The following is a 25,366-nucleotide window of genomic DNA, read 5'->3' on the forward strand; positions in this document are numbered from 1 at the left end:
AATTGGAATGCTTCAGTACTTCAAAATTTTTCTTTAGAAATAAAAGTTTTATTTACCGAAACATTTTTAACCTTAAAAAGAACATGTTTAATTTAAAAGTCCATAATTCTGAAGATTTTATTTTTTATGATATTACTTTATTTTTTCAACCTTTATTTTGCATTCGGGGTTACATACGCTGGTTTGTTACTTGGGTATACTATGTGATGCTGAAGTTCAGGAAATGAATGATCTTGTCACCCAGGTACTGACCATACTATCCAACAGTTAGTTTTTTAACCCTTGTCCTTCTCCCTCCCTCTCCCCTCTAGTAGTCCCCAGTCCATTGTTGCCATCTTTATGTCCATGAGTACCCAATTTTTTCCTTCTACTTATAAGTGAGAACATGTGATATTTGGTTTTCTGTTTCTATGTTAATTCACTTAGGATAATGGCCTCCAGCTGCATTCATGTTGCTGCAAAGGACATACTTTCATTGCTTTTTAAGGCTGTATAGTATTCCATGGTGTGTATGTATCACATTTTCTTTAATCCACCACTGACAGGCACCTAGGTTGATCCCATGTCTTTGCTATTGTGAATAGTGCTGCAGTGAATATATGGGTACATTTGTCTTCTTAGTAGAATGATTTGTTTTCTTTTGCATATATACCTAGTAATTAAATTGCTGGATGGAATGGTCGTTCTGTTTTATGTTCTTTGAGAAATCGCCAAGCTCCTTCCTACAGTGGTTAAACTAATTTACATTCCTACCAACAGTATATGTGTTTCCTCTTCTATGCAGCCTTGCCAGCATCTGTTGTTTTCGACTTTTTAATTACAGCTGTTCTGACTGATGTGAAATGGTATATCATTGTGGTTTTGATTTGCATTTATCTGATGATAAGGGATATGGAGTATTTTTTCATGTTTTTTGGTCACATGTATGCCTTCTTTTGAGAAATCTCTTACTAAATTAAACTAACCAACACCTGCTCTAACTGCCTTCCAGAATGCAAAAAAAAAAAAAAAAAACTCTCTGGAGAAAGGCGACACCATCTAGAGTCACATCAATTTTTCATATTCAGCATCTAATAAAAAGTTAACAAGTAAACTAAGACAGGACCAAGAGAAAAAATAGGCCATACAAACACATCCATAGGGGATTCACATATTGAACTTGTCAGATTATTGCTTTTTAAAACAGTCTATATATTTGCAGATAGAAAGTTTCTCTTTCTTTCTTCATTCATTCATTCTTTCTTCCTTCCTTTATTATTTCTCTTTCTTTGTTCCTTTCTTTCTCTATTACTTTGTCTCTCTTGCTTTTATCCTTCTTTCCTTGCTCTCTTCCTTACTTCCTCCCTCCTGCCTTCCTGATCCCTTTTTTTTTCTATAATCAGAGATCTTGCATTCACTTGTTTTGCCTAATTGAAATATTTAAAAATTTCCATATTTATTTGAAAGGAAATTATATTCTACATTATCAGGGTGCAAATTTGGGTATCTATCAATATGCTCTATCTTACTATTATTTAAGTTATCTACATTCATTCTTACTTTTGTATACCTGACTGAAAATGATGTCTTAAAGTATTATATGGACTGAAGTGACTGAGAATGATGTATTAAAGTGTCCTATTATTTTTATACTTTTTAAACTCTTCTTTCATCTATATTTTCTATTTTATAAAATTACAGCTATGTTATTTGTCACATCTATATTAACTCCCATAGCTTCATTGTGAATCATGATCATTATCTAGTCAAATGCATTTTGCCAAATTTTTTTATTTATTTCACTTGCCTGGTAAACCTTTACCTATCTCTTTATTTTTTGCTTTTATTACTGTTTTAGATTTTATGTGTGTGTGTGCCAGCATTTCCATGGATTTTCCTTTGTAAGCCAATCTGAAGATATTTCTCTTCTAATAGGTGAGTTAAGCTTAACTGGTATGTTTGGGCTAAGCTCTGTCATATCATCTTATACTTACTACATGTTAGCATATAAATATGTATCTTTACAATATAGTTTTTCATTTGTTCTTTTTTTATTTTAAAAGATTTATCTTATAATTTATTTCTTTTGGTATTTAAAACTTTTTGTATTTTTGTCCTATTGTTACCTACGTATAACCCTTAATCCTTTTTCCTAACCAACAATATCTGGATGATCGAGTTGATTTTCCATCTAGTATTGATGTCATAATCTCTCTCTTATCTCCCCCTATTTTGGTAATTTTGTTATATCTATTTTGTCAGAACATTTATAGTTACTTTCATAATATATATTTTACTTTATTTACTATTTTTTTGTGTATCTTATAAATTTTTTCAAGAAATTAAAACTATGAAAGGACTTCATGAATTAAATTTTTTTTAAAAATCAGTATAGAAATAGAAATAGAAATATAGGGGATGATCAAGGCCAGAAGATAAATGAAAGAAAAAAAAGGAAAAAGAATCTTATAAATGAAGACTAACTTACAATGTGCCCACATTTTATCTTCTATTACGTAAGAAGCATAAGAACAAATGCAGAGGAGTAAGTAAAAACGTTCAAAAAAATTAATAAAACTAAAACATAAAAATTTGTATAAAATATATAAAAATGTAATAAAGAAGACAGGTATAAAGGTGTTTAAAGACAGGTGTTTATATTTGCAAACAAATATCTTCAGTGCTCACCACCAGTATCTACCAATGTTTCCCCAACAATATCTTGGCGGTCTCATTCTCTTACTTTGCTACCCAAAGTATGGTTTGTAAACCAGAAGCAATGGCATCACCATGGCACTTGTTGGAAACACAGATTCTTCATTCACATCTCCAGACTAACATCTGCATTTTAAATAAATCTGCTTGCAATTCTCGTGTGTATTAACATTTGAGAAGCATTGTCATAACAGAACATCAAAGTAAGTCTCTGAATACAATATTCCCTGGGATTATTAATATTTTTCTATTTTCTATGGATTTTATCCATAAAAGATAGCTTGCTTAAATATAAAATTCTTAATTCACACATTTTTTGAGGATCCAAAAAATGTGGCTCTATTGTTTTTTTGTTTTGCATATTACTATCAATAAGTCTATTGTCAACTTTATTATTTTACTCTGCAAGTGACCAGGTCTTTTGTCTGATTTCATTGTACTTTAAAATCAAATTGTTCTTGTAGAATATACCTTGAAGTTGATTACAACAGGTCCACTTTCCCAGTTATACAATGGGCCGGGTGTGTAGCTTTGGGTTTTTCGTTTGTTTCAGTGATGCTTTCCTGAAATATAGTGTAGCAGTTCTGTTTTATTTCATGTTTTGATGGGCACCAATTATACACATAATGAATCTTTACACCTGTCTTCTCTATTACGTTTGTACCCTTCCTACCTCTTTTTATGTTTTAGTTCCATTAATTTTTTCAAATCTTTTCATTTACTCCTCTATATTTGTTCTTATGTCTCTTACATAATAAAAGATAAAACGTGGGCACCTTTTAAATGAAGTTGTCTTCATTTATAAATTTTTTTTCTCTTTTTCATTTATCTTCTGACCTTGATCAACCCTATATTTCTATTTCTATACTGATTTTTTGAAATTCTGATTCATGAAATATTTTCATGTTTTAAATTCCTTGTTTTCTAAATTTAATTTAATTTAATTTGTGTGTTATATTAGTGTTCTTCTGCATTATAGCTCTCTGTGAGAGACACACTTTCAGGTTGAAAGGTCTGATTTTTATTACCTGATTTCTTTTCCAGTATCATTATGTGAATTATTTCTATTTATGCTTACCGTTTTCTTAGCCAGCAATAGTTGGTGTATTAGTTCATGTTCACACTGCTATAAAGAACTACCTTAGACTGGGTAATTTATGTAGAAATGAGGTTTAATTATCTCACTATTACACATGGCTGGGGAAGCTAAAAAAACTTGCAATCATGGCAGAAGAGGAAAGGGAAGAAAGGACCTTCTTTGCATGGTGGCAGGCAAGTAAGTGAGCAAGGAGGGAACTATCAAACAGTTTTAAACCATCAGATCTTGTGAGAACCCACTCACTGTCATGAGAGAACGACATGGAGAAGACTTCCTCCATGATCCAATCACCTCCTACCAGATCCTTCCATAACATGTGGGGATTACAATTTGAGATGAGATTTGGGTGGGAACACAGAGCCAAAGCATATTACTCCACTCCTAGCCCCTCCCAAACCTCATGTCTTTCTCACATTTCAAAACATAATCATACTTTCCCAATAGTCACCCAAAGTCTAAAGTCATTCTAGCATTAACCCAAAAGCCCAAGTCCAAAGTCTCATCTTAGACGAGTTCCTTCTGCCTCTGAGCCTCTACAATCAAAAACAGGTTACCACAAAGATATAATAGGGGTACAGGCACTGGCTAAATGCTCCCATTCCAAAAAGGGAGAAATTGGTCAAAACAAAGGAGCTCCAGGCCTTTGTTTTGAAGTCTGAAATTCAGCAGGGCAGCCATTAAATCTTGAAGCTCCAAAAATAATCTCCTTTGATCCCATGCCAAACATCCAAAGCATGCTGATGAAAGGGATAAACTTCCAAGGTCTTAGGCAGCTGCACCCCTGTTGCTTTACAGGATACAGCTCCTGTGGCTGCTTTCACAGGCTGGTGTTGAGTGTCTGCAGCCTTTCCAGGGCACAGTGCAAGCTCTTGGTGGATCTACCATTCTGGGGTTTGGAAGACAGTGGCCCTCTTCTCACAGCTTCACTAGAGAGTACCCCAGTGAGGACTCTCTGTGGGGGTTCCACCCCGTATTTCACCTCTGCACTGCCCTAGTAGAGGTTCTCCATAAGGGCTCCACCCCAACAGCAGGCTTCTGCCTGGACATTCAGGCATTTCCATACATCCTCTGAAATCTAAGTGGAGGCTCCCAAAGTTCAACTCTTGTCTTCTGTGTACTCACAGGCCCTATACCATGTAGCAGTCACCAACACTTGGGGCTTGCACCCTCTGAAGCAATGGCCCAAGCTGTACGTTGGCCCCTTTTAGCCATGGCTGGAACTGGGGTATCTGGGATGCAGGTAAATTTCCCCCAGAAAGTGGAATTTTCTTTTCTAACACATGGTCAGGCAGCAAATTTTCCAAACTTTTAGGCTCTGTTTTGCTTTTAAACATAAATTCCAATTTCAGATTATCTCTTCGTTAACAAATATTACTGTATACTTTCAGAAAAAGCCAGGTCACATCTTGAATGCTTTGCTGCTTAGAAATTTCTTCTGACAGATACCCTAAATCATCTCTCTCAAGTTCAAAGTTCCATACATCTCTAGGACAGGGGCAAAATGCCATCAGTCTCTTTGCTAAATCATAGTAAGAGTGACCTTTACTCCAGTTCCCAATAATTTCCTCATCTTCATCTGAGACTACCTTGGCCTGAATTTCATTGTCCATATCACCATCAGCATTTTGGTCAAAACCATTTAACAAGTCTCTAGGAAGTTTTCCCACATCTTCCTGTCTTCTTCTGAGCCCTCCAACCTCTACCCATTACCCAGTTCCAAAGTCACTTCTATATTTGCAGGTTATCTTTACAGTAGTACCCCATTCTTCTGGTATCAATTTCCTGTATTAGTTTGTTTTCACACTGCTATAGAGAACTAACAGAGTGGGTGATTTATGAAGACAAAAAATTTAATTGACTAATAGTTCTGCATGGCTAGGAAATGTACAATCGTGGCAGAAGGGAAAGGAGAAGCAAGGACTTTATTCACATGGTGGCAGGAGAGTAAATGAACAAGAGGGGAACTGCAAACCTTTTAAACCATCAGATCCTCTCAGAACTCACTCACTGTCATGAGAGAACAGCATGGAAGAAACCAACCCCTTGATCCAATCACCTCACACCAGATCCCTCCCTAACATGTGAGGATTAAAATTTGAGATGAGATTTGGGTGAGGACACAGAGCCAAACCATATCAATTGGTGATCCTGTGTGTGGCAGAATAGGAAGAGATAGGTCAAGGAAGAATGCATGAGAAGACATTTTTTTCTGTATCTTACCAGATTTTTTTTTAAGCGCATCCTCTTATGTCACTACAGTTAAGTGCAAATTATTTAATAAACAGTACTATTTAGATCTGATTTCTAATATTCTGTTCATTAGGTTCCTTATCTAAAACACTTCCTTCCTCCCTCCCCTTCATCACTAAACTTCCAAGGAAAGCATTGCTCTCCCAAGGCTTTCCTTATCCCCAGAAGTGTGGCCTTCCCAAAACTGTTTCCTCTCATCCCCTGCATTTTCTAAGCCATCTGACTGTACAGTAGCATGTGCCTTGATCCACCAAGTCTCAGTCCTGTTCTTAGTATTTTCCATTTAGGACAGGATTCTTTTTTCTGCTAGTAAACCGTGGTAGCTATTATTGGTTCTCCTATATAACTAACATAACATTCCTCTTCCTCTGTTTTGTGTAATTTCCTCATGACTCTCAGCTTTGGTGTGAGTCTGAAAGCCTACTTTATTGGTATGGATAGGTATTTCCCATGGGTCAGTTTAATATATAAAATTTGCAATATTTTCTGTTTTCATTTGAACTGCAGCTATACTATGAAAGTGGCTTTGTTTCCCTTGTTAATCTATAGATTTACAGAAAAGATTTCTGAGCACATTTAGGCCACCATAATTTTCTATGGAAATCCAAAGGTAAGCACTGGATTTTTTAATTGTATTTCCCTTACTACTGCTGAAGTTAAGCTTGTTCATATGTTCATTTACCATTTATATTTCTCCCTTTGAGAACTGTCTATATCTCTTCCCTGTGTTTCTATTATGTTATCCATATTTTTCTTACTGATTTTCAAGAATTCTTCATGTATTCTGGATGCTAATGTTTTACTGATTATATATATTTCAGTACGTTCTCCCAGTTTGTAGATTATTTTTTCACTTTTCTTGTGATATATTTTGATAAATTATTATTTTTTGAGACACGATCTCACTCTGTCATCCAGGGTGAAGTGCAGTAGCAAAATCAAGGTTTACTGCAGCCTCGACCTCCCTGGCTCAAGCAATCTTCCCACCTGAGCCTCCAGAGTAGCTGAGACTACAGGCATGTGCTACCATGCCTGGCTAATTTTTTTTTTCTTATTTTTTGTAGAGACAAGGTCTCACTATCTTGCCCAGGCTGGTCTTAAACTCCTTGGCTCAAACAATCCTTCCACCTTGACCTCCCAAAGTGCTGGGATTGCCAGCAAGAGACACCACACTTTGCCTAAATTACCAATTTCAATAGATAAACTTATCAGTATTTCTTTACCATTTAGCCCACTTGCGTCATATTAAAGAAATTTAAACCATAAAAATCTTCTATAAATTTTTAATTATAGTAAGAATGTTTAACATGAAATTTACCCTATTAGTAAATGTTTTAGGTATACAATACAGTAGTAATAACTATAGGCATAATGTTGTACAGCAGTTCTCTAGAACTTTATCATCTTGCATAACTAAAACTTTCATGCATTGAATAGCAACTCCCCATATGTTTGCTTTTCCCAGCCCCTTGCAACTATCATTCTATCCTCTGTTTCCATGTGTTTGACTATTTTAGACACCTCAAATAAGTGGCATTATACAGTATTTGTTGTTTTATGATTGGCTTATTTTGCTTAGCTTAATGTCCTCAAGGTTTCTCTTTGATCACCTGTGGCAAGATTTCTTTCTTTTCTGTAGATGAATAATATATCATTGTTTGTATTTAGCAAATTTTCTCTTCCACTTATCCATTCATGGGCATTTAAGTTGTTTCCACATCTTGATTATGGTGAATAATACTAAAATGATCATGGAAATAGAAATATTTCTTTGAGATTTTGAGTTCAGTTCTTTTGGATTAATACCCAGGAGTGGGACTGTTATATCATATAGTGGTTCTAGATTTTAATTTTTGAAGAAACTCCATACTGTCTTCCATAGCAACTACATCATTTTTACGTTCCCACCAACAGTGTATAAGCATTCCAGTTTCTCTATATCCTTGCCAACACTTGTTATATTTTCATTTTTTGGTAATAGCCATCCTGGCAGTTGAGAGGTAATATCTCATTGTGGTTTTGGTTTAACTTTCCCTGATGATTAGTGATGTTGGGCACATTTTCACGTACTTGATGCACCTGTCAGCCATTTTTTATCTTAAGTGGAAGTCAGCAAACTCTGAAGGCCAAATTGGGCTCATCACCTGTATTTGTATGGCCAGTGAGCATATAATGGTTTTTACATTTTTAAATGGTTGGAAAAAAATCAAAAAGAAAAATAATATTTCATGGTATGTGAGGATAAATGGAATTCAAATTAATGTGCTCACAAATAATGTTTTATTGGGACACAACAATGTTCAATTATTTAAATACTGTCTATGGCTTCTTTCATGCTTCTATAGCAAAGTTGAATAGTTGAGGCAAAGACCATATAACCCATAAAAGCTAAATTATTTACTATCTGGTCCTTTATAGAAAAAGTTTTCTGATTCCTCATCTTAACCAATATACTCTACTGCTTGCAAACAAAAAGCTTCACATGACAAAGTTCCTGTTGAGAAAATAAACTAATCTTTAGACAAATGTTTATTTCTTTCAATAGACAAAAGAATTTCTTTTTAATTCAGCTTCCAAGAGACTGGAAAGCTCAATACAACCAAGCTCAGTAACAACAGCACTCCAGGTGGGTGGACACCTCTATTGTGTTTAACCGTTTACCAACATGTGTATGTGTAAACGTTGATATATGTGTGTTTTAGTGTTTTGTTTTTATACTGATTTTCATTTTATGAGAAGTCTATAATTTTGTGTGAAAGTCAATACAAATACGAACAAACATAACGAAGAGTTATATTTAGTGTATTATTTTAAAAGATCATCTTTAAAATTGTAATGACTCAACTGCCTTTCTCTGTTATAGGGTAAAAAGTTAGGAGATTAAACAAGTACATATCTAAGTTCATGAGGAAATGCAGTGCTCCTCTGTGATGAAAATATTACCCAATTAATGTAACATATAACATTCTTAGGAATACTTTAAGAAAAAATATGTAATATCATAGCTTTTTAAAAGGATTCTTCTTAAAAAGTTGTAGATGTAAGTGCAAGCTTTAGTCAATTTGAAAGCTTACTTCAAATTGTGAAGGCATAACCGATGCCTTGACACTAACTTTCACATGTTTTATTATTTAGTAAGTAAAGGTCATCACATTAAGATGTGAGTTTCTCTGTCAGCTCTTCTGATCGCCTATAAAATATCTTAAAAATAAAGTTACAAGAAAGAAACATTAGACTGAAGGGGGTTTTGTTTGCTTGCTTGCTTGTTTTGTTTTACTGCATTTGAATTTTTTTTTTTTTTTTTGAGACGTAGTTTCACTCATGTTACCCAGGCTGGAGTGCAATGGCGCGATCTCGGCTCACCGCAACCTCCGCCTCCTGGGTTCAGGCAATTCTCCTGCCTCAGCCTCCTGAGTAGCTGGGATTACAGGCACGCGCCACCATGCCCAGCTAATTTTTTGTAGTTTTAGTAGAGACGGGGTTTCACCATGTTGACCAGGATGGTCTCGATCTCTTGACCTCGTGATCCACCCGCCTCGGCCTCCCAAAGTGCTGGGATTACAGGCGTGAGCCACCGCGCCCGGCCCTTGCATTTGAATTTTTATGATTGCCCTCAAAAAAACCAAATATATGAAATTCTTCCTTTGTAGTTTTGTACGATGATTTCATCACAAGAACTTTAAAAACAGAGAGATAAATTTAATATCAGGAATATTCTAGAGTTCTGCCAAATTTTGATTACAAAACAGGCCTTTTTATTGAATATATGTATTCTATATAAATAACAAGCTTGACAGCAGGCCCTTTATTAATATATTTATTTGGTTTTTTTTTTTTACAGGGGTACTGTGTGGGTCTTGGCTTGACTAAGATCCCATAATTCTCTGTAATCTATTCATTAAAATGATGTTTTTAAGGGAACTGAAACTCTTAAGGAATTTTAAAAAATAAAATTTGTATATATTTTTGAAATGTGCCTGTATAAATGAAAGCAGGTTTTCCTAAGATCAACACCAGTAAAAGCATAAGAACTTTTTTTAAATATTAGAAAATCGTAATTAAACTGATATTCATCCCAAGTTGGGCAGCATAAGCTCACTAAAATTCCACGTTTCATTGTTCCTGGTTGTAACTATACCAATTTAGTTCAGTAAAATTACATGTCTTACCAATTAATAAAAACAGAAACAAAAATTACAATCATAGCTATTATTTGGCTTCAAAGTACTTGCGAACTAGTAAAGATAACCCTAATTGTAACATATTCATAAGGATTCAGAGATTTCAATATACCCCAAAGTGCAATATGTTTAGGGATAGTATATTTACTCACCATTCTCAATGCAGGCAAGAGCCATCCTTCTCTATGTTAAGAAAGAAAAGCAAAGTTAAAAGAACAAACCAATCTCCTCTTTTACCTAAAATACTAACAACTGCATAATTATTTTAATTTTTATTAGGGAATTGAAAAAATATTATTTATGCAATTATTTTTATATGTCTCCCCCACTAGACTGTAAGTTCCTTAAGGGCAAGGACCCTTCCTATTTTAGTCACAGCTTCATCTCCAGTGCCTGATGTAGTGCCTGGAACATACAAGGTACGTAGTAAGTGAGTGATGTAGGGCAAAGAGCATGAAGTTTGACATCAGAATCCTAAAAATCAGAATCAAACTTTGACTGTATCATTTATTAGGTGTATAATCTTGGATAACGTATTCATTTTTCAGAACCTCCTTATTTTTTAAATGGAGACTATAATGCCTACCACATAGGATGTTTGTGATCATTGCATGAACTCAGGAATGCATAACACTAAGAAGTGCTTAGAGATGGGCACAGTCCCTAAATGTGTGTTCCCTTACCCTTTGACTCTTGGTCTGCACTCTTCCAGGTGGCCCACACCTTAAGGCCAAGTGCCTCTTTGTGTAACCACAAAACAGTGCCAGCAGGTCAAAGAAAGTAAAAATGTACTCGTTCAGTCCTCCTGGACTGTGAGTCTTGTGTGGCAGGGACTGCCTCATACTCACCACTATCATTCTGGGGACTGGATGCCTTGAATGTAAGCAAGGGCTTAATGAACATTTACTATTAAATGCCGAAATGGGGAAGTATATCTTTAAAGTAAATAGCAACACATACATCAATATCTACCTAAATATTTGTGAATTCTTGGTTAAACTTCTTGTCAGGCCTCAGCTTTCAGCATAAGAGAATTTTACCTCCTTTTAAAATTTTCCACATTTTTCCTCTAAGCATAAAGTATTTTATTATATAAATAATAAGCCATCATTAAATCAAAGTTTCTCTAACAGAACACTTAAATGATGATGAAGCATTACCCTTAATAGTAAAAATGATTTGAAGTTTGAGGTTTTGAGTTTTCTTTGCTTCCCTGTAATATGGAAAAATAGCACTCAACTGTATTGAGAATGGCTGAATAAATGAACGACTTCTGATCATATTGTCTTCTGTGATTTATCAAATTATATGAATCAGTAAAAACACTCTTGATTTTACTACTTTACAAGGCACTCTGAAACCAAATAATAACTACCAGATTAAACAAGTGAAGTCTCTTTGGATGTACTGACATTTCAAATTGTGTTATTAGACAAGAGGGATCTTAATTGAAACAGTTGGATGTAACACTGGGAGTTGGGCCGGGTTGTTTCTCTTTTAATAGTGACTGGTTTTCCCTAGGTGGGCTGCTTCCCATTAACTTCTCATTTATAATCAAGATGAAGTTTGATACAAGGGTTACAGTATTAAACTACTGATTTAAATTATGTCTTCTGACTTTTTCCTTGGTGCCAAAAACTACTAATATTCCTCACTAACTCTTTCCAAACATGCATTTAATTTTCAATCTTAGAAATCTTGGAAAAGGTCATGAAGAATATATATTCTGATACTAGGTTTGATTGGTCATCTAGCTGAAATACAGGAACTAGACTAGAAGAGCTGTTAACAAGAACACAAGACTCCTTATTGCTGGTGCAGTATTTTATTCATCATATTCCATCTTCACTATCTCTGATTTGTACAAACACTGTGGAATCCTTTGGTCTTCATGCTGGTTTCTAGGAATGGAACTTCTAAAACTGCATTAGACCTCTAACGTGGGTCCAAGATCTCTAATTATTTCTCATGAGCCCACCATGCCTCATCTCAGCAACCTCAACATGTTTTCAGATAGCCTCTGTTGGATGGTTTAGCTCTGAGATTACAACAATGCAATTTCAGTCAAAAGCTAATAGGATTTATCTGGGGTATACAGGATGATGATGAGTGGGAAGGGTAAGGAAAGTTTATTGAGAAGAATAAACACATTTTAAAAAGGAATCATTAATATGTGATAAGGAGACACTTGTCTACCAGATGTTGATATTCAACAAGAGTGACTAAGAACATTGCATTTACAGTGCAAACCTAGTACAAAATCCATGTTGCCCTATGTGTGATCTAAGGCATACCATTTAACCTCTTACGGCCCAGTGTCTGTATCATTAAATGGAAATAATTATATTATATATGTGTTAGAAAGAATAAACATTAAATAGACTAAGATTATTGGCCTTCTAAATTCACAATGATTAAGAAAAAATTAATACCTAGTACTGACAATGTTATTCTGAAAAAAGACATATATAAATCAATGTTGGTTGTAGCTCATTTGATATTTTAGAAGAAACAAATTACAAAAATAATAAAAAATAAAAAATGTCCCCCTTGGACTGGGCAACCCTTATTCTAAGTGTTTATCTTAATGTAATCATTAGACATCTTAAATATTCAATAATAGGTGGATGACACAATACAGCCCTAAAAATAGAATACAAATATTATTATATTGTGGACTTATAAATAGATGTTCACAAAATCAAATAGATGAATGTGGCACAAAATACTTCTGTAAGTCATAGCGTTATGAATGACATCATATTTTCTTTTTCTAGCTCTTTTTGTAATTTTATATAACAGTTATGAATTTCTACTAAACAAGCATTTTTTGAAAACAAAATGAGTATATAAATACTAGCATTTATTCATAATAAATAATAGATTCTAACATTTATTTATCCTTGAGAGAAGTCGTGGTGGGAGTAAAGCTCTACTCTGGTCTGAATATAATGTGATACTTGCCCTGCAGACTCCCCTGTGCCATCTGTGCTGTCAAAATACATATGAGTTAAGTCTGTAGATAATGCCCTCAAAGGCGGCAGACCCACATATTTATTTAGCATTATTCTAAACAAACATGTGTGATCACTTCAATCATACTTGGGTACCAATATGTCCCTGGATCAATTTATGTGTTATTACTGGTATTAGAGTAATATTTTAAACCATCATGACTATTCAGTGGAAATCATTTTGTTATTTACATGGAATGCACAAGCCATTTAATATTATTAACTTCTTTAAAGAATGAGTTATTAGTAGTTAATAGATTAACGGGGTCTGTGAATTTTCTCTTTTCAATTTGTTTTCCATCTTCAGACCAGTCACGTGACTATTAGCACATAGGTAATTTGAGTTTTATTATAAAATAGGTGAAAAGTTTCATCTTCTAACAATCTTTTATGTCCAAATTCTATTTTTTTTTTCCAATTCTTTCCTGGACTCTCATCTTCAATGTAAATTCACTCTCTCCTTTTTTTAAAATTTTACATGGCTTTCTATGTTTCCTGTATTGTATTTCAAACATCATCACAATATAAAATCATATGTTTATCACAGTAACAACTGAAGATTTTTCTCCCCCATCAGACTCTGAACAACGTAAGAACAGGGATTGTGTTTATTTCTATTTATCACTCTATAGCAAGGATCATAAAACCCTCTAATACCATGTTTTCCTTTGATATGAATGTAAATTTTAAAATGGCTATGTCCATATTTTTAAATTCTCCCGTTACATAGATTTTCTTAAATTTATATTTTCTACCTCTTGGAGATGTCCCAGTAGAAATGAGGGACAAGGAAGTATAAGGTATAGAGAAATATGGAAGGTTACTAAAGTGAAAAAAGAAGAGAACATCTTGAAGGTCTTAAGAGAGAAGTCAAGAACCATAAAAAATCAAAGCTGAGAGGAAGCCATCAGGCTGCACAGCCATGCAGCCCCTCCCTGACTCCACACCCATGCCCAGTCAGCTGGTAATCAACAAGATGAACCTCTCTGTTTCTTTCTTTCTTTTTTTGAGACAGAGTTTCATTCTATCACCAAGCTGGAGTACAGTGGTGCGATCTAGGCTCACCACAATCTCCACCTTCCAGGTTCAAGCGGTTCTCCCACCACAGCCTCCCAAATAGCTGGGATTAAAGACGCCCACCACCACATCCAGCTAATTTTTGTATTTTCAGTAGAGACGGGGGTTTCACTATGTTGGCCAAGATGGTCTCGATCTCCTGACCTTATGATTCACCTGGCTTAGCCCCCAAAGTTCTGGGATTACAGGCATGAGCCACCATGCCCAGCCAAATCTCTTTCTTACATAACAATTTTTCCTTTTCTTTTAATCTATTCACTATTTTTTTCTACACCCTGTTGCTGCCTTCTGCTGTGCCAGACAATGATGCTCATGATTATTTGGCACTACTAGTAAAGGAACTAGACGTGGATTTTCAGTATAGAATATAAATGATATAAATGAATACAAAATCAAAAGCAATCAGCCTGAGCCAAAAGACAGGCATCTTTTAGTCACTGCCATTAAAAAAATCAAAAAAGAGATAGGAGAGTGGGTGGAGAGGAGAATGCTACAAAGCGCTGGGTGAGAAAGGAAAAATAACAAACACAGTCAAATAATAACAACAGAAATCAAAGAAATGGAAACATACTGTTTCTTAAAAGTTCAGTTTATAAAATTCAAATCTGCATAATTCTACTTTTACTTAAAAACTGAAAAAGTCTCAGAAGCATTATAATCTCATTTTAAAATAGGTGTATCAATAGCCATTACTGCAGATTTACTGCTGTGGGAGCTTGAAAACAGATCAATCAAGGCAGCTCAAAACAGAATAATAGGTTGGATACAAACACCTACTCATACTATAACACTGTTTGCAGCAATGTGGACTCATTGATGATTAAATTTTTCCCCAAAGTCTAATGTATTTCTGTTCAATGTGTATATATATACAGAAATATTTCATTCATCCAAATTACTCCACAGTTGATGTTCTATTTTCATCTATGCTTAAATAAAACAGTACCCACTGAATACCAAGCAAAAGCTAAGATTTAAAATGGTGCCAGGCATAACATAGTTCCCATAGTTTCTAAACTGTGAAGGACAAAACGTATTATAACCACAATAGACTAAATTATCTGTTACCTCTTATTATTGTCTACCATATTCAGGCACCTTTTGGCCATTTTTCACCCCTCAGCCAACTAAGTATTGTGGCTGGTGGTATCTCCATTACAGATGTGAACACAAAAGTATGCAACCTGATCCTCATGGTCTAGATGAAGTCAGGGTACTGAGCAAGTCATCCATGGACCTCCGTAAATAATCCTATCTTCTCATTTCTGGACTACAGCTATCAACTTATTCCTTTAGTCCTTTCTCAGAAGCTAGTATCAGAGTTATAAGAAAATGAAATATAAACTAGCCCACAGCATTACGCTAAATTTCAACATGATACAAGAAAAGAATGCGCTTAATATTATTCCTAAAGAGAGATTTGAATCAAATAACACAGCCTAAGATTTGACACAGGAAAAGTTTACTAATAATTATATTAGCTGACAATAATATAATGCTTGCATTAAAATCCTCCTAAACTATACCAGAAGCCATGAAAACTAATATATACATTTGAGTGTTCCAAATTACTATTACAAAAAATATTAAAGTTTTCATTGACTTGTAAATGTTTCCAATAAGCCCACTGGCTGTTATTTCACTTAACTTCTGATACATGAAAAGGAAAAGAAAACTGAGGTTTCAGATAAACTCTACTTTCTCAGATAGTATGTGAAGGTCAGACAGAAAAGAAAAATGTCAATATTAATTCTGAATGCTTACTTTGTAGTATTTCAGTAGGTAACAACTGAGAAACACACGTAGAGGTGACAACAGTTATCTTATTATGTCTAGGTACACATGGAAAAATTATAGTTTTCATATATTCGTTGCATAATGCTTTGAATAACAAGCTGAAGAACAGTTTCTTATAATGATATGCCAGTTTCTTATAATAGCTTCTTAATAGCGTCTCTTGCCCAACAAGCAGGTAACTTAGATCACAGGAAAAACTATACCAGTTGTCCCATGCTGGCCTAGCTTAGCCCTTCTATTAGAGATTCTGAGTCCTCCTAATTTTTTAAGGTAGAATGTGTTCTATCACCTTGGAAAAGCCAGTTAATTTCATGTGTAAAACTACAGTATTTAGCTGTCCTAATAAAAAGTTGTTGGAAAATAATTAGTGAATTATTATAGAATTTCTTCTATAATTCTTTTTATACAAAAACCTTTAAATTCATACATGCAAATTGTAAATAAGATATAATATACAAGAGTACTCCAAATCATTCAGACACAATCATATAATCTTAGTGTCAGGACCTGCAAATTCATTAAGTGCTATGTTCTACATATGTGCCTAAATCTTTTACTGGCAGACTGTGAATTTCCTCCTGAAATGGATCATTCCACCTTTAAAATGCCAAACACTTCAAGTTACCTGTCATATCTCTCCCAAGTCTTTTCTCAGCTAAACTAAATATTCATATTTCTTTTAACTATCCATCACAAAACAACATTCCAAGAACTTTATGCCATCATGCTTATCTTCTGATAAGTATGCTGCCATAAGAGGACATTTCTTTTAAAATATCCAGCCAAAGTTCAACACAATATTCAAACACAATCTATGATCTGATTACAATGGGCTGTGCTAACATGATTATTACCTTTCTTGATTCAAAAGCTAGAGTATTTTTAGTGCATCTTCAGACCAATTGAGTTTTATTATATTCACATGAATATATTTACATGGCTTTTAAATACAGGACATTTGTCTGTGAAGTTCTTCTTACAAGACTAGTGGCTTCACTCTTGGCTTCAACTATAACATACACCATCACAGGAACCTCTTGAAGTATTTTAATATCAAACCAAGAAAATGGTGACATGTATGAAAATACAATCCCAGTTTTACATATTTAGTAATATAATGAAATATTTAAACATCATTTCCCAAATTTAAAAATATATACAAAATTAAACCGTCCAAAGGAAGTCACTTTAACTTGTAGAAACAAAGTATATTGTCTACTGTATTTGAAAGCACAGTGCTTCTCTGATAGATTTGGCTAAAAAATAATTAAAAATTTTAAAACATTCAAAATTCCAATTTGTTTAAAGTCTAAAGGCATATTCCCACCTGAATTTTCTGTATAGTTCTGCGGGGACATTTCATATAACAGCATCTTCCTACTGATACCTTATGTTTTTTATAAAACACATGAAACAAAAATGAAGACCAAAGAGCTTTTTCTACTGATTTCCTTTAAAGGTAGATGTCAGGGGAAAAAGTAAGATATTGGAAAATAATAAAGGTAAGGTTTTAGACCTTTCATTCTAAGAAACAAACTGAAAAAAAAAAAATCCACTATGATGGGAAATATGTGGTCTACACATTGTTTTACAAGTCTTACATTTTCTCACATGGTCCCAAAAGCTGAAAATAAAGTCCCCAGCCATTTACTTCATCTGAATTATTTTCCAGTAAAGTCATTTCAAACTGCAGGGTTGAACTTTTTGAGCTTTAACAATCATCCTTTCTATATTTTCCCATAATCTCCTCTTTGCCTTTTAAATCCTCAGTTATTCCACCCATTTCTTCTTCTTTTATGAACACAGAATATTAGCAAGTAGCAAAGCCCAGAGAATGGATATGGCTATTAAATTTAAAAAGAATCTAAAGCAACTGTGCTAATGAGCAGTCAATAACATATTCTCATATAATTAAATTGAACTAGGCACTGTTCTATATTAAAAAACATTGCCTAAAGCAAACTTTCCTGATAGAAATGCTGCAATCTCCACATCAAATACAGATTTTAATGCCACAATTGTATCAGAGAAAGAATTATTCACATAAGGCAAGTTAAGATGGAATTATATCACAGTGATTAACTTGCTTGTGGGTTAAAGTTGATTTCAAAAATCTATAAAACTAAATATGTGGAAATAATAGAAGGAAATCTCAGTTATTGGGGCGAATGTTTTCCTCTAATTAGCTTCAATAAATCATTACATTTATTTGTACAAGCAATTGAAAAATATACAGCTATTTAAAAACTAACCAGAGAAGCATTAAAACAAAGACATTTGGCTTTACAGATTATATTTCTTTTTAAAATATATGCTCATAGCTAAATTTGATAACTTCTATTAAAAATATTTGAAAAATTATCAATAAAATATAAAATAAGAAACATATACTAATAAAATGTATTTGGCTTATGGAGGAACATGAAGTCTCTAACATTAAATATTGGATAAATGTCAAAATTCAGATACCGTTAACTAAAGCTACATCCAAAAGTACATACATAATTCTAAGATGGTGACTGCAATTATGGAATTTATATTATTACTGCCATCAACCTTTCATTTCTTTTTCTACACTTGTATTTTAACAGGTTTAATCAATTTAACTCATAATCAAAAGGCTATGGCATAAATACACAATTGATCATGATAGAAACACAGATAGGTAGATACACACACACATACATAGAAACTTTTGTTACAAAAGCCATATGTGCTCACTGGCTGCTCTTTTGAGAATAGACTATACAAGGAACAAAGGTGGAAGTGCAGTTAGTTGGTATTAGAAAAACCCAGGGAAGATATGATGGTGACTTGTTCCAGGTGATAGCAGTGGAGGTGGTGAGAATTGGAGGTGGAGCCACAAGGATTCAGCAGAGGTTTAAATGTGGGAGATTTTGTGTTAAGCAACAGAAAGGTAGCGTTTCCATTAATTTCAGTGGGAAAGAATGGCTGTAAAACAGGTTTTTAGAAGATGATTAGAAGTTTGGTTTTGGACAACTTCACTGGACATGAGTAGGCAGTTGGATAGGAGAATCTATAGTTCAGTGAATCAAATCCAAGATTAGTATGAACATTGGGTGGTGATGGTTTAGTCATGAGATTGCAGGATGTTATTAAAGGAAATACAGACAAAAAAGGGAAGAGGCACAAGGACTGAGCTCTAAAATACCACCAAATTTAAAATATCATCTTATTCAAACTGCTTTCAAGAAATGTGCTACCAATTTACATACCTCCCAGAATTATATAATAATGCCAGTCACCAGCCTTTGCTAAGATTGGGTATCATCTTTGTTCATTTGACATATTAAAAATGTTTCTATGGTTTTCTTTGTTTGTTTGTTTTTAACTCTTTGTTCCAAGTGAAAATAAGCCTTTATGTTTATTAGTAATTTGTGTTCTGTCTTCTATAAATTACCTATGTCCTCGGTTCATTTTTCTCCCCAGGTATGTTAAAACTTCTTAATAATTTATAAATCACTTTACCTATTAAGGTAATTAAACTTTCACTTGCAAAATTTGTTGCAAATGCTTTATCTCATTTTCATAGTTTTCTAGTGTGAAAGACTACACTTTTTAGCCAAATCTATTTGTCAGCCACCTTGTTATATATTCTATTACTTTAATATGTATAAAGATAAATTAAATATATTCACACATTTTCTCCTAATAGTTTACAGTTTCTTGTTTTTGCATTTAATTCTCAGTTCTTCTGATATTTATGTTAGGTAATGAGTGAAGACTCTTACAAATATTTTCTTAGATTTTTAGTTCATTTTATAATGATATTAAGTAATTATCAATTCCGTCTCTACAATTCATTCTTTAACTTGTATTCAGTTCTTATCTATAGTAAAATCTAGTTCTGAGATATCTATTCCCTCTCTCTTTTTTTTTTTTTTTTTTTTTTTTTTTTTTTTTTTTTTTTTTTTTTTTTTTTTTTTTTTTTTTTTGATTTGGTTACTAACTCTTTTGTCTATGCTTCAAGTCTATATTATTGTATTTTAAAAGTAAATATTTATATGTATAATATATATACACCTACACACTATTTATTTGTTAAATAGCTGAATGCCTAACAGGCATATGAGTCTTCTACTCTAGTTGTCAGGTTCTTACAAAACCAGAGAGCTGAATGTCAGTTTTTGTTTTCTTCTTGTTTAGTATAGCATATGGTGTGTAGTCTAAGAATCATTTTTAAATTCAGTCTGTTCAATGATGCAATACTAGAAATCGCTACAGCCCCTTTCCAAGCCCAGAATTTGGGAGATGTCTTTTCTTCTTTTTCCTTCCTTTGGTGCTGTTACCCTAGAACTTATGCATCTGGGTAGGGATTTTCTTAATAGACTGGGATAAATCAATTCAACATAGAGTTTGTTTCATACATGAACAAGGAAACTTATATTTGTCACAGTTATTTAAATGTGCTTTTCCTATTAGTCAAAAACAACTTTAAGGATTCCTTACTCAATTAAAAGTCACATCCATTTTTTTCTTATCCAAATGCTAATCCATTTTAATATCTTAAAATTTCCCCTTAAAAAATCTTTTCAGGCCGGGCGCAGTGGCTTACGCCTGTAATCCCAGCACTGTGGGAGGCCAAGGCCAATGTATCACAAGGTCAGGAGATCAAGACCATCCGGGTTAACACAGTGAAACTCAGTCTCTACGAAAAATACAAACACACACACACACAAAAAAAATTAGCCAGGTGTGATGGAATGCACCTGTAATCCCAGCTACTCCGGAGGCTGAGGCAGGAGAATTGCTTGAACCTAGGAGATGGAGATTGCAATGAGCTGAGATCATGCCACTGCACTCCAGCCTGGGAGACAGAGAGAGACTCTGCCTCAAAAAAAAAAAAAAAAAACCTTTTCAATGAAATTAAATTCTTATTTCACCTTTAATATTTGTCTCCTCATATTTGTTCTATTAATTCATTTTCCTTGGCTACTCTACTAATCAGAATTACATTTCTTTAACTGCAAATTAACAAGTAAAAAAAAAATTATTTAAGGCAGTAAACGGTAGGTACATAGAAATTTTTCCCTGCTACATGGCATGTGCACTTTGAGACACTCTGCATGCTAGTGCATTAGACCCTAATTCCATCATGAATCAGACAGTTTAGCACATCCTCAAGGGGAGGCTTGAAGACAATCTAGTCAGGTCCATTCATGAACAACCCAGTATTCAGGAATATAGAGAGCAGGGACTCAAAACTCTGCCACATATTACATTTGTGCCAGAGGCCCTGGCTCAGACTCTTTTTGAATATACAAAAGGCCATTATTCCATCATTTCACTGATTTTTTTATTAGTTACCATATGGCTCTATTGCATTTTCTGGAAAGGAAAGCTTCTTGCTGAGATAGTTATTGACAAGGCTGATGGTTGCCTCTTGATCTGTTTCATTTAATGTGGACTTCAAAGGACACTCTGCTTTTGATGACTTAAACTCTGTTACTCTTACCTTCACCCCAAGGAAGATTCTGTTTCTTCTTTGGATACTCTTTCTACTAACCACATATTGGCTTAGATATACATTAATCAAATTCTGTAGAAATGCAGTTTGCTTTCTTCCTTCTGTGTCCATGCATATCACTTTAAGGGGCTGTTTAACTGGAAAATTTATACTGCATCTTATAAAATGTTGAAAGAGGAGTAAATCTCACCCCCTCTTACAATTCCACAGCATAGCTGCCCGCAAGTATCTCACCTGCACTCGCTCTGAAGGCTTCTCTCCCTCATTCTCTTCCTCGTCCATTCCCTACACCTCCACTCAACCGTCTATTCCTAACACCTGCCCTGGCTTAAAACCACTTACATCTTGCTTCATGAAATTGTCCTAACTAAACATCTACTTTGCTCATTTGCTTTTTCTTTTTATCATTGAAAGATGCTTTTTGAGCAGGTCTTAAAGAAAAACCATAAGTCAACCTCACAAGGTTAAAAGACCAAAAAAAAATTGTGAGAAATGAACAGGAAGGTATTATGCCACCTAATTATCATGCGTCAAAAATCAATACCTAAAAAAAACAGTCTCCACTGATGCATATAAAGTAAAATAGCTTAAGAGTGGTTTCCTTTAAAGCTCTGTGTACCAGCTTTATTTCTCATCTTCTGTATTTGATGTGAATAAGCTGGGTGTAGGAAATGAGGATTTTTTAAATTTGCTTTTATTTATTTTAAGGAGGATTTTGAGTTCTTCTTTGACCCAAATATGAGATAGATGAGAAAAATTAAAAGCAGCTCCATGAAAAGGCAAGCAAGAGAATAGAGATATCAGATGACTGGAGAAGGAGGTATCTATTTTATAGATGTGTGTACGCAAAGTTGAAAATAAAGAACTATAGGTTCTTTAAAAACATATGAGATGGGAGAAATTTAAGTGGAAGACAGCATAGAAGACACATACATTTTTAATTTATAGCAAGGAAGCCTCTTTCTAATTTTTAAATGAGCAAAAAAGGCAAAGGGGAAATCTAGAATAAATTCTAGCAGGAAAAATGGCGGCACTCTGAGTTTTAGAGGAACACAACAAATTACTATGAGAGGTAATGAGAGTGTTTTAGGGAAATAGAATAATGAGTTATTTTCAGAAACTTAATTTACTAAATTGAATGTGATGACTGGTACTAATTGATGATTAATAGTTCAGTGCTTTGTACCTTCTAAGCACTCAAGAAATATGATTGATTGATATGTCACTTACAAATACAGAAGAATATTTATGAAGCAATTATACAAGCAATATATGAGTGGGAAAGCTAAATGCATCTGAAGATCCTACTAAAATAGAAACTGGATAAAAATAATAATAACCCATACCTTTTCCGTGTCAATGCCTTTTGACATGGACCATGTTGAGACGATATAATCCATGACTCGCTCACTAAGGCCTTTTGGGACCTGATAGAGTTTCAGAAAGTCCCGTACATTATTCAGCATCTCATGGTATCGGTTGGTGTTGGCATACATTTGCTGGAAAATTGTTGTAACATTTCCAAAAATAGTTGCATAAAGAAGAGCTGAAAGAGAAGAAATAATATAAATAAAATATCTCGTGAAAAAAATACAAATATTTGCTCACTCGATGAATAATTTGACAGAGACATTCTTATAACCTTGTAGGGATTAATGCATGTTGAACTCTCAGAAGATTGCCTGGCATCTGGCACATTTTACTCAGGAAATGTTACCTTCAGTAGGAGAACCATGACTTTATGAGCACACACTACTCTAGTCAACATGAAAAACATAAGAGTCATCACAATATTTTTCTGAAGAATCAGATGATCCAAAGTTATAACTTTGCCTAAGAAATCCTATTTGTTAGTAAATTAAAGTTATCCTCCACTTTATCCTCCTGAATGAAGCCTAATCAATTTAAATTTTTCAGGGATTGATGATCCAGTTTAGAAATACATGTTCTTTCTCATTGCCTGCTTCTTCCAGCTTTTGGAATACCTTCCTGGTTATAAATATTTTTGACAGAATATCAGAAATTTAGGGAGTGAAGACAAATTAATGTGCTTCATGTTTAGAAGGTTCTGAAGATAAAGAGGTTTGGAGTTTTCAGCTAAAATAAAACTTTGGCAGTGCCTAGGAATTCCAGTTATTATATTCATATCATTATTCCAGTGATTTTTTTTATTCCGTCATTTTAATTAAATGCAAAGTTACCCCACTGACAATTGTCATTCATCTATGGGGGACTACGGATGGGATAGGGTATTTCACAGGCCTGACTGCTGCCTCTTCCTCAATCCATAATTCACCAACTCTTCTTTCTCCAGACATGATCAGGCTAGTAATGCTGACAGGATCCTACAAAAGTTTTTAGAAGTAGTTGAGTTCAGCCTAAACTGAACGAACTTCCCCTCTCCAATGGCACACTACTCCCAGCCTGCCCTGCCCCTCTAGTTTCACTACCTTGTTAACTGGAAGCTTTTTTGAAAAGGGGGCAGTGCTTTATTCACCTTAATGTTCAGTGCACAGACATTCCATAAGCATTTCACAAATAAGTAGACTCACAGGCAATGATAATTTTCATCCTACATACTCCAGGCATTTGAAAAATGACTCTAAACAAAATATAGGCTGTTTCACTTTGCAGTTTCATCAGCCAAATCCCATTTGATACAAGTGGTATAAAATCAGGCTAGTGAAGCGACTTAAGATCTTTAATATACTGCTTTTAGAAAATTATTTGTTTTTTCAAGAAGAGTTCTTTTCCTCTGAGTATAACAAATTATAATTTCACAACAGAAAGCTATTATTTTATAAAAATCTAGTCCGTTTTTCTGCTATTATCTGATGCCAGTGTAGGACAATATCAGGCAGATGATATTTTTTTAGCCCTGAGTAGGAGGAATACAGTATTGACATTTCTCAACTGAATCTTTATATTTTGAATATTCATATTAAAAAAAAAATAAAGGTAATCACAGACTTAACATCTCTATTCCACCATTGTTGCTATTAAGAAAAACAAATATAAGGTAAACAAATTAACGATAGCAGAATCATCTAACAAATATGGAATTTCGCCTTTTCAGAAAAGAGAAATAAGAAAAATTTATATTTTTAAAATAATGAGCATTTTAGGAGTTAATGAAATAATATTGTAGTTACGATTTTCAGTAGTGCCCAGCTATCATAAATTGTCCATAAATGCCACAGAACTACAAATTATTTTGACGTGTTTAACTTGTTTGGCTCTCTAAGATACTTGCAATATGCTACATTTGCCAAATGTCTTATTACTGCCTTTTAGTTTAACAAATTACTACATATTTCATCCTTTAGGTACATTAAATGTATACACAAAACACATTCTGCTCATATAAAAAGTTTAAAATAAAATATGAAGAATCTGCTAATGTATTAAAAGTTTGAAAGTAAAGAATTACCAACATCCCATTAAGTCTGGCATATTACAAAAATATCCACTTTTTTGGTCATTTTTCATTACTTTATGAACACATAATAATTATACATATTTATGAGATACAATGGTATTTTGATATAAACATATAATGTAAAATACCTCGGAATACAACTAACAAGGAATGTAAAGGACCTCTTCAAGGAGAACTACAAGCCACTGCTCAACGAAATAAGAGAGGACACAAACAGTTGGAGAAACATTCCATGTTCATGGTTAGGAAGAATCAATATCGTGAAAATGGCCATACTGCCCAAAGTAATTTACAGATTAAATGCTATCCCCATCAAGCTACCAATGA

General features: G+C 33.9%; 1 protein-coding gene across 1 annotated transcript in view; it reads right to left on the reverse strand.

Annotated features, from left to right (window-relative positions):
* Nucleotides 1–25,366, reverse strand: part of KCNH5 (potassium voltage-gated channel subfamily H member 5) — a 368,902-nt gene that overhangs the window by 133,678 nt on the left and 209,858 nt on the right. The window contains exon 8 of the mRNA XM_017533951.2: nucleotides 22,947–23,146. Coding sequence (XP_017389440.1) covers nucleotides 22,947–23,146 — 200 coding nt within the window. The remainder of the gene's footprint in view (nucleotides 1–22,946; nucleotides 23,147–25,366) is intronic.

Source organism: Cebus imitator, unplaced genomic scaffold (assembly GCF_001604975.1).
Source record: "Cebus imitator isolate Cc_AM_T3 unplaced genomic scaffold, Cebus_imitator-1.0 Scaffold83, whole genome shotgun sequence".
Lineage (NCBI taxonomy): Eukaryota > Metazoa > Chordata > Mammalia > Primates > Cebidae > Cebus > Cebus imitator.